The 16,228-nt window shown below is 32.8% G+C and overlaps 1 protein-coding gene across 10 annotated transcripts in view; it reads left to right on the top strand.

The window, feature by feature from the left end:
• Positions 1-15,693, top strand: part of LOC109602340 (forkhead box protein P1) — a 170,105-nt gene extending 154,412 nt beyond the window's left edge. For 4 of the 10 annotated variants that reach the window (XM_049969582.1, XM_020018730.2, XM_020019251.2 and 1 more), the window contains 13 exons: positions 5,128-5,334; positions 5,390-5,533; positions 5,580-5,844; positions 6,716-6,802; positions 8,437-8,608; positions 9,667-10,016; positions 10,139-10,183; positions 10,289-10,365; positions 10,826-10,927; positions 11,514-11,662; positions 14,006-14,081; positions 14,131-14,246; positions 14,304-15,693. In XM_049969582.1, coding sequence (XP_049825539.1) covers positions 5,128-5,334; positions 5,390-5,533; positions 5,580-5,844; positions 6,716-6,802; positions 8,437-8,608; positions 9,667-10,016; positions 10,139-10,183; positions 10,289-10,365; positions 10,826-10,927; positions 11,514-11,662; positions 14,006-14,081; positions 14,131-14,246; positions 14,304-14,517 — 2,004 coding nt within the window. In that variant the 3' untranslated portion in view covers positions 14,518-15,693. Of the gene's footprint in view, positions 1-5,127; positions 5,335-5,389; positions 5,534-5,579; positions 5,845-6,715; positions 6,803-8,436; positions 8,609-9,666; positions 10,017-10,138; positions 10,184-10,276; positions 10,366-10,825; positions 10,928-11,513; positions 11,663-14,005; positions 14,082-14,130; positions 14,247-14,303 lie in introns of all 10 variants that reach the window. The other 6 variants (XM_049969589.1, XM_049969592.1, XM_049969587.1 and 3 more) reach the window with 6 other exon arrangements.
• Positions 15,694-16,228: the final 535 nt, after the last annotated feature.

Raw genomic sequence — 16,228 nt, forward strand, 5'->3', positions numbered from 1 at the left:
AAATTTATTTAATAAACAATGTTAAGATTTTTTATAAGTGAAATAAAATATTCTTATATTATTTCTGTAACAAAATCTATAAGAATTTTAATGTATTTCATAATTATAAATTAATAAAAATACTTTAATTATTATATATTTTTTGGGAAAATTAATAAATTATTTGAGTAAACAGTTTTGGGATACTTTAGGAATGAAGAAATAATATATTTTATATATATTATTCTTATACAAAATTGTATAAGTTTAGTACTTAGTTAAAATAAAAATACTTCAAATTTTACATATTTTTTCTTAAAATTAACAAATTTATTTAATGGACAATGTTAAGATTTTTTATAAGTGAAATAAAATATTCTTATATTATTTCTATAACCAAATCAATAAGAATTTTAATGTAATACATAGTTATAATAAAAATACTTTAAATATTATATATTTTTTTATTAAAATTAATAAATTATTTGAGAAGATAGTTCTAAAATATTTTAGAAATAGAGAAATAATATATTTTATACATATTATTCTTATAGAAATTCTTATACAATTTTTTATAAGAATAATATGTATAATATATATATATATATATATATATATATATATATATATATATATATATATATATATATATATATATTATGTCCCTATTTCTAAAATATTTCAGAACTATCTACTCAAATAATATATTAATTTACCAAAAAATATATAATAATTAAAGTATTTTTATTATAACAATGTATTACATTAAAATTCTTATTGATTTGGTTATAGAAATAATATAAGAATATTTTTTTACACCTAAAGTCTTAAAAAAAGTTTATTAAATAAATTTGTTAATTTTAAGAAAAAATAAGTAAATTTTGAAGTATTTTTATTTCAACTAAGTACTATACTTATAGAAATTCTTATACAATTTTTTATAAGTATAGAAATTCTTATACAATTTTTTATAAGTATAGTAACTAGTTAAAATAAAAAAACTTCAAATATACTTATTTTTTCTTAAAATTAACAAATTTATTTAATGGACAATGTTAAGACTTTAGGTGTGAAATAAAATATTCTTATATTTTTTGGTAAAATTAATAAATTATTTGAGTAGGTAATTCTGAAATATTTTATACATATTATTCTTATAAAAAATTATATAAGAATTTCTAGTAAGTACATACTTAGTTAAAATATAAATACTTCAAATTCTACATAATTTTTCGTAAAATTAACAAATTTATTTAATGGACAATGTTAAGATTTTTTAGATATGAAATAAAATATTTTTATATTATTTCTATAACAAAATCAATAATGTTAAATGTTATAATGTTTATCTGTTAAATTCTGTGTTATTTAGTATTAAAATTATATAAATAAAGTAGTATAAAACATGTAAAATTATTGATTCTTCAAAAAAAAAGAAGGAAACGACTGTGTAAAAATACATGTTATAATTTAGCTGTTGTGCGTGTTTGTTCAGTTTAAAAATCGTGTACAGTAAAAATTCAAATGAAATCATTACGTTTTAGGCAGATAAATGTATGTGTAAATAAAAACGAAAAATGTTTACAAATTTGTTTTGAAAACACGCATTAATTATATACTAAATAAACATGCTAAATGAAAAATAATCTTTAATCAGTCGACGCAATTCTGTACGTACAACCTCCCCTCACTCTTCCGCCCCCTTCGGATGCTGAGCCAAGAAGAAAAAAATTATGGAAATTTTGATTTGATACAAAATTTGCGAATTGTAAAAGTTGTGCATATTTATTAGCTGGGGAGGGTCCGGCACAATATGTTTATTCAAAAGACAGTTTTAATTAAAACGTTGACGATATTTTAAAAAAATATTTCTTGGCTTAGCTTGGCCGAATAAGAAATTTGCATTCAAAATATTACCCTGCGTTTTAATAAATGCATCAATTAATATTTACAAATCCGTTAATTAAATTTTAGCAAGGGATTTATTCATACCGTCAGTAAATTAATATCAATAAATCGTTTTTTTCTTTCGACGATTCACATCATCATTGGTATTCATTAAATAATAAATAGATTATTTTTCCACTTAAAACGGATTATCTCTTTGTCTGCTGCATGTTTTATCGTGTTTGCCGCAGCTGTTTATAAATAATACATTTAAATTGTAGCAACGTTTATTCCGGCGCATCCACCTACATTATTAAAACCACCACATTCATGTTGAGGCTTAAAATACGCATAACAAACTTAATATTATTCAGTTATTCTGTAAAGAATAAGAGCATAAAGTGATGGAAGTAATATAATAATCAAATAAAATTGATTTAATGTGGTTTTTTATTATTATTTTTGATATATAGGGTATATCCACTTGACATAGAGCTGACGCACAGAATGCGAGCGTGGCCGGTAAAAAGTAATATCATAAATTCGGTGGAAGTCAGTCCCTAACAAATATTTACCGGCTTGCGCTCATTTTTTAAAGAGTTGTGAAGAAGGCGCAATGAATGATAAGACCTTAGAATGCATTACCATCATGTGACACGAAATAAAAGCCATATACAGTGGCGCATTATGGGAAAAATATGGAAATAATATTACTCTAGCAAGCAAAACAGCCCTCTGCATATGAAATATGTGATCAGGGGCAAGGAGTTTTTTAAGTTTTTTTTTTCGACACGCTCCGTTCTGAATACCAATGGTTTAGGTGAAACCTGCACCCATTTTAACGCTAATTTAATTTTATAATACCGACGAAATTACCTTCACGATGTATCGTTTATAATTTGTACGAAATGGAAAGGCTGATTATGGGCCAACACTCTTGAAATATACTTAAAATTTTATCAATATGTTGTATTTTGACCAGTAAATTATTTATTGAATATTTACAGTTCTAGGTGGTCAGTATTTAAATTTATTTTACCTTTTATATATTTAACGGACATAAAAATAAACAACATTCATTCCATTTTAATTTTTATTTACAATAAATAGTTTGTGGATTTGAACACAATTTATTTGGTTCATTCCCAATTTATCTATTGTTTAGCACCTTAAGACTTTCTTTTGAAGACTGTCTCTATAATCGCTGCTATTCTGGAACGTGGCAAAATGGGTCCAAATGTATGATCAGAAGAAAGAACTGTTTTCTAATTACTTCTGCTAGAAGACATCTACATCCAGACTGCAGACGATGTAATCACTGTAAGTCTGGATACCATCAGAAGAAGGTTGTAAGGAGCTGGTCTTAGAATCAGAAGATGTGATGAGCCAATGATCACTATGGACTGCAGCAGAAAGACGTAATTTTTGTTGACAGATGAGTCTAGATACACATTATATCACTTAGATAGCCAATTATTAATCCATTTGCTCAAAAATTTGGACCAAATTTCATTCTTATAGACAACAATGCTCAACATGACTGTCTGAGACTAAATTTGACGTAGCAAAATCATAAAATTAGTCGAATGCAGTGGCTTCCACGTTCTCCAGACTGCAATCCAATTGAACACATCTTCAAAGACAAATTTAAACTCGAAATCATTAGCCTCAAATTTTGGAGGAGCGTGCTGATGCTTTTAAAGAAGAATAGAGGAACCGACCAAGTACTGTCTGGAAAATGCAGCTGTTAATATTCTGTTTTTTTTTTTAATTTGAATTAATTTGGTCCAATAAAATTGGTGAATTTTATCACTGGTTTAACAGTTCAGTTGTTGACACAATTTATGCATGACATTACATAGTTTACCATAACTTATTTTTTAAATATATTGGTTGCAATTTAATGCCACTGCCCTTCAGACCTTTTTAAATAATTCAAATCCCCTTCAAAAGACTTCGGTGTACGTTGGAACTATTGGCATCGCCATCGCCATCCGATAGAAATTTCCTCGATTTAGATAATTACAATAAACATCGGAAGTTATTCTTGTAGGGTAACTTAATGCGTCGTCTCCTTCTAAACGATGTAATTTAGATGTTGGCCGATTATCAATGCCGTTCAATTTTTTATACGCCCCCGTGTCTATTTACAAAATGTCCCCCAACATCTCGATTAGTTATCTCAATTACATCTTTTTTTTTTAAATAACGTCGCCATTTAAGCAAGGAACTACCTGTTAATTTCCACGCTTCCGCTTCCTCCCCGTGCCCGAAATAAAACAAAAGACAGCTGCGAATAAATCTAATAAGCGGAACATAAAAAACAAAACAGCCCGATAATTCGTCCCAGTCCTAATGATTAGGTTTGTTTTAGTCGAATATTTCAGGGAGCGACAACCGTCGCGAACGATGTGACTTATGAATGAGGGAAAATTTAATATAGTCTAAGTTGTGGTGTTTTGCCGGAATGTTGTCGAACTGGAAATGTCATCGGAAAAGTTTTGCGTCTTATTAGACGGATGATGCTGTACAGTTAAATAAAAAACCTCGAAAGAAACATAAAACATCGGCCCTGAGGGGCGGTGGAAGAACAATGAAATTAGATGGTGCGACGACGGCGAGGTGAAGTAAAAAACTTTATTCGAATTATTCTCAAAGAAAATACACTTGAATAAATATCTGTGTATCCGCGATGAGAGAGGACTATTTACATGGGGGGCGGAATTTAAATAATAAAGAACCAAAGTACGGAATTAATTCACGCCACAATTTACTTTATTTTATTTTAACTTTTAAAACGGATCCAACGTGTGCAAAAATTCAAACGTACATTTTTAATAAGCTGTGACTGCGTTTTCCACAATTATCTATACGGTGGGTGTTTACTTTGGCGGAACTTCGCATTATCAACCCTTAAACCAAATAGCTAAAATTATTAATAATCCCCAGTCCTCATCTGTCTTGATAAGATAACTATATTATAAAGACGACTGGCCGATCTATCATGTAGAAATTTGGGGGAGAGGGTTGTTTGAAATGAAGCTCCAAGATGTTTACTCTCGATGCTTTAAGTTAGGGTCAGTGTGCTGCGCCGTACTGGCCGCAGGCCATTCTAAATAGAGAGGTGTAGAGGTGTTCGACTAGATTTCCATGCAGTCAAATATTAAATCAACAAGGGATACGCTTCTGATTATGATCTTACAACTCAATCATGTGTAACCCCTCGAGAACGTTTTGTGTATCACTCTGTTTTTTTTCCAGCAGGCTGCCTCGCTGGAGAAAGTGCTGAAGGAGCAACAGCACCAACAGCAAATTGAGCTGGAGCGTACTTGGGAACAAGAACGCGATGCCAAAGGTAATAACGGTAGTACGAGTCCAATATCGGAGCACAGGCTGCAGGAGCACTCACCTCCTCCCTCATCGGACTCGCAAAAAAATCTTAGTGCCACCATTCCACCAATCGCACAGGTATTTATCCAATTGCGAATTAAGTGGGGGCTCTCCCTATGATTGATTTTTATAGTCGCAGACGCCGGGATCACAAATGATGACTCCAGCATCGAACCTTCATCACATGCAGCAAATATTGCAGCAGCATGTCCTGAACCCGACTCAGTTACAGACACTCATGAAGCAACACTCCATTTTGCAACAGCAACAGCATCAGGTAAGCAACGTCGGCCTGGGGCAAGTGCTCAAATTGAAAATTTAAGACGGAATTTCAGCAACATCAGCTGGCAGAATTGGGCAAGAAGCAAATTGAACAAACGATGCAGCAACTTCAAGAGCAATTACAATTGAATCTCATCCAGCAAACACATATCTTACAAAGTGCGGACAAGAAGAAGGCTTCCGGATCTTTGCAGCAACTTGCGTTGCAACAACAGCAATTGATACAGCAGCTGCAGCTCATTCAACGCCAATACGTGGTCCATCAGGGCATCGGCATACAGCCGTTAATGATGTCGCAGGGGCAAGGTACAGAAAGTTTATGTGCACAAAAATGGGGACAAATTGAAAATATATTAACAAATAAATCAAGATTGATTCAATTATAAGTCACTTTTATGCTTAATTAGTAGCGTAACATATTTCAACAGTAATTGATTAAGTAAAATAATGCATGCCAATTCATTTGATACTCAATTTAAAATTGATGATAAAAAGAATCTCGCGTCGATGAAAATAATTTGATAGAAGACCAGCGTGACGGACATGGGAGTTCCAGCTAGGTATGTATTTTCCTATATTCCCGCCTGTCCATTTACCACCCTCGTTTAGAATTCAAACCCTTAAATTGGGCAATGCCACTTGAAATAATTAATTAACCAGTATTGATGAAGGTTTTCTTTTGTCATCACCACCAACGAAATGAATTTTCCACAGAGACCAGCCGCTATGCTAGACGGACTTTCACGTGCGGTTAAAACTATTGGCACTTGCCCATTCCATATACCACCCGAACTGCCCCCATCTGATATACAGTGGCGGAACACGGACATCACAACATCTTCACAACATGTGACGTGGACAAGACACGGGGGACTTTCGAACTTAATTACTATTTGCTCCTCTTCCATTGCTAGTTAATACGCTGAAGTAAGTCTAGTATATCCTGGTTTAAAAGGAAAACATTCCGTTTTGTACAACAGACACTAATTAAAATCACACAACCCCACATAGTTTTGCTTGGGCTCTCCCATCATCCCTATCCCGTTTTACCTACCTTTTAGCTGGAACTTCCATCAGTCCGAATAACGAAACCAATGGTTTAAGCGCACGTGAAGCCGTCATGAAAACTTTTTCGATTACACAAATAAATAAGTGATTTTCTATTCTAAATTCGCAGGTCTTAATCGAGACGTCATGAGTCCGTGGAAGGAACTCAGTGAATCACACATAACAAACAGTAAGCCACTTCCAGAGTATAAGTCAGGTAAGCAAATACACTCAGTTTCAAATCATAAGTCTTGTACCAACTCATAATTTGATTTAAAGTTAATAAAAATTTCTTCTTTTCACATCTTTAACATTTACCATGTAAAAAATAATTAACTTAAAAAGAAGTTGTCAAATACAACAAATTAATATCCCCAACTGGAGGTCTGAAACACTCATGGGAGGATTTAAATCCTCCACTCAAAGCTTGATGTTCTGTCTCTAAGTTATAACTTTTAAAGTTATTCTAGTTCATAATTGATTAGGATTAATATTTCTTCTAATGCTTTCATGATGGTATGTAGAATAATAATGACTCTGAAGGCTGCTGACAGTTATCAACCTATTTCTCATAATCATTTGGACTATGTATGTACTTATCTTGTTAAGGCCATAATTTAATTTAGAGTTAATAAAAATTTATTCTCTTCACATCTTTAACACTTACCAAGTAGAAAATAATAACTTAAAAAGAAGTAGTAAAATACAACAAAATAATATTCTCAACTGCAGCCTGTTGGAGGTTTAGGAGTCATGGGAGGATTTAAATCCTCCACTCCAACCTTGATGTTCTGTCTCAATCTAGAAACGTTTAAAGTTCTTCTAGATCATAGTTGATTAGGATCATAATCATTTGGACTATGTTATGTACTCATCTTATTTGACTCTTGCCACCATTGAACGTCTCCTACGAGGTGTAGTTTCTCTTGAAAAACTTCACAACCATGGTATGGTACTATCTTGAGGAATTTGCTTATGTGGTAATACTTCCTCGTGATTTTTGAATGCACAATTAAATGCTTCTTTTTCATTCAAATTATGATTTTTGTATTTTAATTTTTTGACATAAAAACAGTTAAACACTGCTTAAATCAAATTTGAACAAGTAAATTCATAATTTTCAGGGTGGTGCAGGAGTTTTAAAATTGAGCTTATTTAATCTGTGGATATTTGTAACATTGGAACATTTTATAGTGGGTAGTTTGAGATAATTTTCTTAGATAGTGTTTAAACATGAAAAATAACGTAGTAAAATTTTAATAGCAATTAAAATGTTATATTTTGTAACTATTTATCAGTGGATCTAATGGGGCGAGATCAAGTTTACGCCAGATATATAATAAAATAACTGAATTTATACGGACATAAAACGAGAAAAATAATAAAACAAACTTCATAAATTGTTACAATGCAATTTGTGGACTTCATAAAATTGTGCAACTAAGCAAAAAATTTATTCCACTCGCTCAAATAATAATACAACTGTTTTCTTAGCACTGAATCAAATGTTATGACTGGTAATAACAGAAAGTCAGCGAAAATCTTCAAAAATATGAGCCAACAATAGTCAGAATACTTGGCAATATTCAGTATAAGGGAATAACAATAAAACACACATGCCGATATATACATACTTGTTCAAATGTGTTATTGATATTTCTAGACATCAAAACACACACCCTAACCTCGGTTGTCTAATATCTTTTCAAAATTTATTCAACAAAACTACATAAAAGCGGAACATAAAGAAAACTCGACATGTTCATAATCTACCTATTCGATGTATTCAGAATCCATGAATAAAATATCGTAAACAGGAAATAAAAATGTGTGCTATCGGTTTGTCATTAGAAAGTCCTCCCACGCTACTGGGGATGATCCCTAAGAGAGAAGAGACGCCTTCGGAAGACGCGAAACAGGAGAGGACCACAACTCCGGACAGTGTCCATCATTTGTATGGCCACGGTGTGTGTAAGTGGCCTGGATGCGAAACACGATGCGACGACTTGCAAACGTTCATAAAGTAAGTACACTTTCATTTATTTTATTGAAATTTTATTGAAAAAAAATGTTTATGCAATTTTGTCATTATACTGTATAATCCAGCGCTGGAGGAACGTTAATAACTGTATACACTGCATAATAAACAGGATGAGGGAAAGCTTTATTGAAAAATCCTTACATCACAATTTGGTTGATGCAAGGAAGTAATAAAGGGCCGCCAAGGGATTAACATTTAAATCCAGCAACGTTGTGATCAAACGTCTTGAATATTAATTAAACATTTCGTAATTAGAGTTTTTAAACCGCCAGGTCCTGTCTAATTTATTCCCAGGTCGTCGTTCTTTTGTCACGAAAAGACAAAATATTGTAATTTGCTGGTTTATTTTATCCCCTTTTCTTTTACATATTAATCACCTCATCAGATTGAAAATATAAAACAAAATTAATATTGACTTTTACATAAATTAATGTAACGCTTTATTTCGCTCAACACCTTTTAATATTTTTGTATGACATTTTTGAAACGTATAATTTGAATAATGGGATTTTTGACAATTTAAGTGATTCATGTATATTTATTTAATTATAAAATATGAACATAATGATGACGTCAACACATTTTCAATTATACATATCCCACCCAAAAGGGAGTCATGCAAATGTTCACATTTTATTTAAGTAATTAATATTAATACTTGACTTACAAAATGTCTTAGACATTGTATAACCAATTCATTTGTTTTTCTTTTATAAAATAATGTGACATCTACACAATGTTTGCCCCCATAAATTAGAACAAAACCCATAATTCTGCAAAAGAAAACTGGCTGGTGTATAATAAGCAAGACGAAAACGATCAATAAGTAATTTAACCAAAACAAACACTATAAATTTGTGCCTCACAATATTTTATCGAATTATGATCGCAAACTTAAAATAAGAACTCCTTAATCTCTTTTGTTTGTCTTAACCCAGAACCACTGTTTGGCCATAAAAACATCAATTATACTATCCCTTTAAAAAACACACTTCCATGCCTTGGCGCCTCATTTGTGACGGTCACATTTCAACTTGCAGGCATTTAAACACAGAGCACACATTAGATGACAGATCAACTGCCCAGGCTCGTGTACAAATGCAGGTTGTATCTCAGTTGGAGCTGCAACTGCAGAAAGAAAGGGACAGGTTGCAAGCCATGATGCACCACTTGCATTTATCTAAACAGTTGGGCTCCCCGGAGCCGCACAAAGACTCTGCCGTGTCTTCAGGTAAATTACCTGTCAGTGCTACCTTACCCCAACCTCCGGTATCCATTGGTCCAATGGTGTCGTCCGTCAGATCTCCAGTGCTGCACGCCACTGCTCCAAACGTGGCCGGCCCCATCAGACGGAGGTTGAGCGACAAGTCCGCTCTTTCTTTGGCTGGAGGTAAGTTTTTTATGTTAAGGTCTCATTTTATAACCAATGTCGTCATACTTGTGAACCTATTAACAATAACTTTATATATTTATTAACAAACGTGCTAAAACATTTTTCCTTCATGCTACCAGGCTTACCGTATATGCTAGAAAGGGCTGGGCTAGATGTTCAACAAGGTATAACTCTTCTTTAGTAAAAATAATGCTGTTCTGCATCCACATACTAACAACTAACGTTAAATAATTGCGACACATTTTAAATTAATTTAGGATCTTTTTCAGAGATTCAAAGGAATAGGGAATTTTATAAAAATGCCGACGTACGACCACCCTTTACTTACGCATCTTTAATACGTCAGGTAAGGGTGAATGCTAACCTAAAAACTTAATTAAAATTGTTAGGTTAGGTTAGGTTATTGTATTCACAGGTACGGAGTGAGGTAAACAAGGTCATGCGCATAATGGACAGGACCGTATCTTAAAATAAATATATTCAAAAAATATTTTTAAACAGATATATTCTTTTGAATTCAATAATTTAGTATTAAAATGGCACAATACTTTATTTATTATTTATGCCTCAATGCTAGCCGTGTAATATTTAAGTACGAAATAAGTATCAACATGAGGCAACCTTTCCCAACTGACCAATAAGAAACGTCCATTACTTAAGATCACGCAACTAAATTTGTTTATGTTATTCCGTACGTTGTTTGAATGGAGTATAGTAAAAAAATATACCAGTATGTACACAAAAATGATTGTAACTCTGGTATATTTTCGTAAAACATTAATATAAATATGACTAAACCATTTCAGTCAATAATTGAGTCCCCAGACAAGCAGTTAACCCTCAACGAAATCTACAATTGGTTCCAAAACACGTTCTGCTACTTTAGAAGAAACGCAGCCACTTGGAAGGTATTGTAACATTTTAATTTTAATTTGTCCATTTTTGAAAAATAATGAAGATTTTAATAGTATTTCTGGATCAACGAATTAATAATTGATTCATTTTGATTATTAAATAAATATATAATCCTTTTTTCATTTACAATAGTCGTTGAAATGTAACTAAATAACTAACTCAACAGAAATTCGTTCATCAATATGTTAAAGCTGTGAATCTATGTATTCTTGGTAAAGTATTAAGTGTTCATTTTCAGGATAATAATTGCTTATAGCTTGCATGCCTGTTATTATAATTTCCATGTTTGTGGTAAAATTTATTTTGAGTTCAAAAATACAAGATCTTTTTTATTATTTTAATTATGATAAGCGCAAGGAAGTAGTAAGACTTCTCTATCGGTTGTTTAACACCATGCCAAAAAAGGATGGATGTAATAATGGATAAATAGGTTTAGATGATAGATAGAGAAATTTTATTGATGGCAAAGCTGCCATGCCATATGTTTTAATCGATTGATCAGTTTGATCAATTGTTAATTAGCAATAGGCAATGGTGTAAGTCGCGTTGTTTATTTGGCGGTGTTTGATTTGTTGTTAGAATGCAGTGCGGCACAACCTGTCTCTCCACAAATGTTTCATGCGCGTGGAAAACGTAAAAGGGGCAGTTTGGACTGTGGACGAAGTGGAATTCTACAAGAGAAGGCCACAGCGATGCTCATCAGGGCCATTGGCCCAACCAGTCGTCGGGTACGTCAGCGAGGATCAACATTTTGAATTTTTTTATATTTTGTACATTGTGTGTTTTGTGATTTTTAAATCTTTTTCTAATCTTTTTACATCTTTTTATATCTTTTATATTTATTAACATGTGTGGCTTGTGGTGAGAGTGATGATGAGAATGTTTGTTGTTTGGCCGGTTCAGTAACAGCATGTCCAGCCGCTGGCTTGGGCCTGGGCAACTAACCACTGCAGAAGGGCGACTACGACCTCAATCTACTACTGCCAAAGGTTCAGGTTTATATACATCGGAAGGTATTACTACTCAAAAAACGCACCAAAATCGCCCATGAGCAATATTCTAACCTTGACCTTACTTGATTGTTATCTTTCTCTTTCTTGGGTCTGGGTGTGTAGAATGCCATACGCACGAATCTCTCACTCCACAAGTGTTTTGTTCGCTATGAAGACGACTTCGGCTCATTCTGGATGGTGGACGATGCCGAATTTGTGAAGCGCCGGCATTTGTCGCGTGGTCGACCACGGAAATATGACCCAACCCCATCACCCACTCCACCCTACTACGCACAGTAAGCACCCAGTAAAAAAATCGCAACGCGTCATCCACCCTTCCATCATTCCTTCGAATGGAATGAGAGGGACGGACGGGACGACGTGGTGTGCTGCAGTGTGCAGTGTGCTGCTGTCTGCTCGGCTCTAGTTCATTGTTTCATAGTGATAGGTAATAGTGACTGCCCGCTGCTTCTTCTCTCTTAATTTTTTAAACAGACCATAGACCATCCGACATCGATCGAAACTCACTCAAAAACTTTCAAAATTTCATTACTAAGGCGAGCAAAACGATAAAGACGGTCTGTGGGACACATACGAGATTGAAACAAGTAATCTCCTTCGGGAGTAACCATCAAACTCTTTCCAAATAATACAATATTAACAACAATGTGGAAGTTACTTGTTTCAACATTGAATGACTTAAGTCTATGTGCAGCTTACACATAGAATACAGCTTAGACGTTTTATTTATTTATTTATTTAATTTAATATTGATTAATTTATTAGATAATCGAGTACCGATGCAGTCACACACACACATATTGCTTATGCTTGCCTCTGCATGCCACCCTAACCTACATGTTCCCATATGTCAATCAAAACACTCTTTTTTTTTCAAGGTTTTCGTAGTCCTATATCACTTTAACGTTGATTTAAATTTAATGTTAAAGTAATGACGAATTATTTTATGTCACACACATACTGCCAAGATATAATTTAATCACGAAATAATTTAAAATAAGAATTTTTGGCACGTCGAATATTTTATAGTCGCGCATAATAAAATTGATCAATATTACAAGAAAACGATTAAAAAGTGATTAAAACGCACGTATAATAAATTTTCTGTATAAACACGTCACACCTGTTCTGGGGCTTGCCGACCCCAAATTCTCCAGGCGTCCCCGTGCCCAAGCCCAACACAGACCCCAACCCTCCAGCCCCCTTTTACCGGACCCCCATGCACGTTGATAACGCGGCTGACAAGCAGTACTAGTTCATAGAAAAAGAACGACATAGTTGAGAGCCGGCTTTTGGAATGTTTGGAAATAGCTCGTAAAATACGTGTAGCATTTTTCTCATCTTAATTGATATTTATTGATTTTTAGTTTTTTGCGGTGTTTCGAACTCGGATAAAATGCTACTTGTATGACGTAAAGGCATGTCAAGTATGAATGTGTTTAGAATAGTTGAGAATCGGAGGGAATCACTTGGTATGATAAATATTTAATTTAATTCTAAATCATCGGTTTATTTTAAGTCTACCACTGTCGTCGCTTAGTTAAATATCTATCATACTGGAGTGGTTTTGTGGAGGCCCAAACTGGTTGCGTAACAAACGAAGGTATACCTAACAAATAAGTAAACATTTTAAAAATTATTCTTAATATTTTTACAAATCTTTTTTAAACCTCTCAGTGTCTTTTTATATATTGCATGGTTTTTCATATTTTACATAGAAGTTCCTGTATATTTTCAAATATTTTTCTTCTTTTAAATTTATATTAACTTAATTGAGTCAGTGAGTCAGTCGGTCAGTCTTCCATTCGGGACGCGTCCACCTTTGGTAAGTCTCATATACAGGAACGACCTAGAATTTTTTCCTTAATTTTTTAAGCAAACAAACAAAAATGGTCACTCAATTTTTCCCAAAAAAGGACAACGTGTAAATTACTCGGTACGTTTTTTCTTCTCCTTTTACTTCTGCTTACTCGTTTTTAAATATTGGTGTTTTCTAACATTTGTTACTTTACTTGGTAACTGGTGGCAGAAATGTTCATGTACCACGTTATTCTCTAGGGGTTCTGCTTCTAAAAGTCCCACGATGAATCACAGTCCGACTTTGTACGGAGATCATATTCCAGCGAACGTTCAGGTTAGTTTCAAACAATCATTGGTATTTTATTATCACTAATGATGAACAGTTTATGCAGGCGTCGTTGATGGACGAAAACAACCTATCATTCCTGAACAGCCCTAACGTGTTGGCCAACCGACACCGGGACAGGTCCGAATCTCCTTCACACGAACATCATATGCGGTAAGTGATTTGGCGGGGTTCCTGGTTCTCTCGTAAACGGGGGCGGTTGTATTTTAGATCTCCGATGAACGGAGGATTGCACATTAAACAGGAGGGCATGATGAACCAAGATCATCATGTCACTAGGGAGTCCGAACAAATGAGTCATGTGATAAAACGAGAAGTGCAATCAGAATATGACGATATGGATCATGAACAACATTCTGACAACATGGCAGAAGATTTGACGATGGGATCGGATCACACGGAATCGAACCTGTTAGATGCATAGTGTTTAAATTGTGATTAGGTGCGGGGAAATTTTATGTGAGTTAACTCGAATTGTTAACTAAACATGAGAAGAAAAATAAACATTAACTGTTGAGAAAAAAAAAACATTAGTCTTAGAATTAGAGGCATATCTGATCTGATCTGAAGAATTGACGACTGTATGAATTTGTATTATATTTGAGTGTAAATATTATATTGTAAAAGGGAGTGTGTTGAAAACTGTTACTGTTTAGACCAACTTTTTCTTAAGTTGGAGTATGTTGTATAATCAGTATCCGTATAGATCTTCATTTCTTTATTAAAACAGGGTTATTTGTTACTTGATGGACTTGGCTTAGCCAAAACAATCTTACCATAGACTTATGAAGCAAGCAAGTAAGCAAGCAGTTCTTGCATATCATATGTATGTGTATGTGGTCTAGGAACTGTTGCGACTGGTACGATACATGCCAAAGCACTAACAGTGCATGTTATTTATGTTTATGTTTATGGTATCGTTACGCTCATATAGTGATGTAAAATAAGCAATATTGTAAATTATTATCGTTAAGCATTCGTGCTATTATATTCTATCTTTACGAGGAAATTTAATTCCATATCATTATCTAAAATAAATCATATATCAGTGTATAAATAGTAGATAATACATTTTCCTATACATAATTAATACGTTTAGCTAATTTCAATGCATCTTTTCGCTCACATAATGTATTTACATTATTTATTCTGTTCATATCGTTTTGTTATTGTTTTGCCATTTGTAATATCGAGGTTGCCAAATACATTCGCGTACATGTGATAGTACCTTAGTTCAGATTTATTACCTAATCTAGAAAATTTAGATAGATATTAAGCGTGGCATATTGCATGGAATTATTTGCAATAATTTCTGTTAGAATTGGAATAAGACAGTCGACTTCAGCTACGATACTCAGTTTGCCAATGATTACTACATATCAAGTAGATAGATAGATAGACGATGTCTTTAGACTGTTCTTCTTAATTGACAGTATAAAGAATCCTTTCTCTTCTTCTGACACTCTCTTATACCAATTCACTCTTTTATTATCCATCACTATCTTCATGTAAAATGTATTGTACGGTTACTCGTATATCAGTTTCCCATTTGTTTAAACAACTATGAATGAATTACAATAAACTCAGCAATAAACTTTTATCTATTATTTCACCTAATAACCTCATAACATACCTTCACCCACTTAAAACAAGATAAGTCTTAATATTTCCGATATTAAAAGCAAATCATATGTATCAGAGAATACGAAAAGGTGTGAAAAAAAGTGAAAAATATATTATTAATAAAAAATGAGACTTCAAACAATAAAAAAAATTATATACTTATATTTTAGAAATTTTTTTGTCAAAAATACTAATAAATTACAAAAAAATATTTATTTATAATTAAATTTTCTATAAATAATTTTCAAAATTACATCTATACATCTATTATTTCACCTAATAACCTCATAACATACGTTAACCCCTGTTAACAAGGTAAGTCTTAATATTTCCAATATTAAAAGCAAAGCATATGTATAAGAGAATATGAAAAGGTAAGTAAAAAATATATTACTAATGAAAAATGAGACTTCAAACAATAAAAAAATATAAAGTTGCATTTTCTAAAATTTCATTAATTTTTTGAAAAATCTATAGACATTTGTTGTCAAAAACACAAAATAAATTACAAA

Source organism: Aethina tumida, chromosome 1, assembly GCF_024364675.1.
Source record: "Aethina tumida isolate Nest 87 chromosome 1, icAetTumi1.1, whole genome shotgun sequence".
Taxonomy (NCBI): Eukaryota; Metazoa; Arthropoda; class Insecta; order Coleoptera; family Nitidulidae; genus Aethina; species Aethina tumida.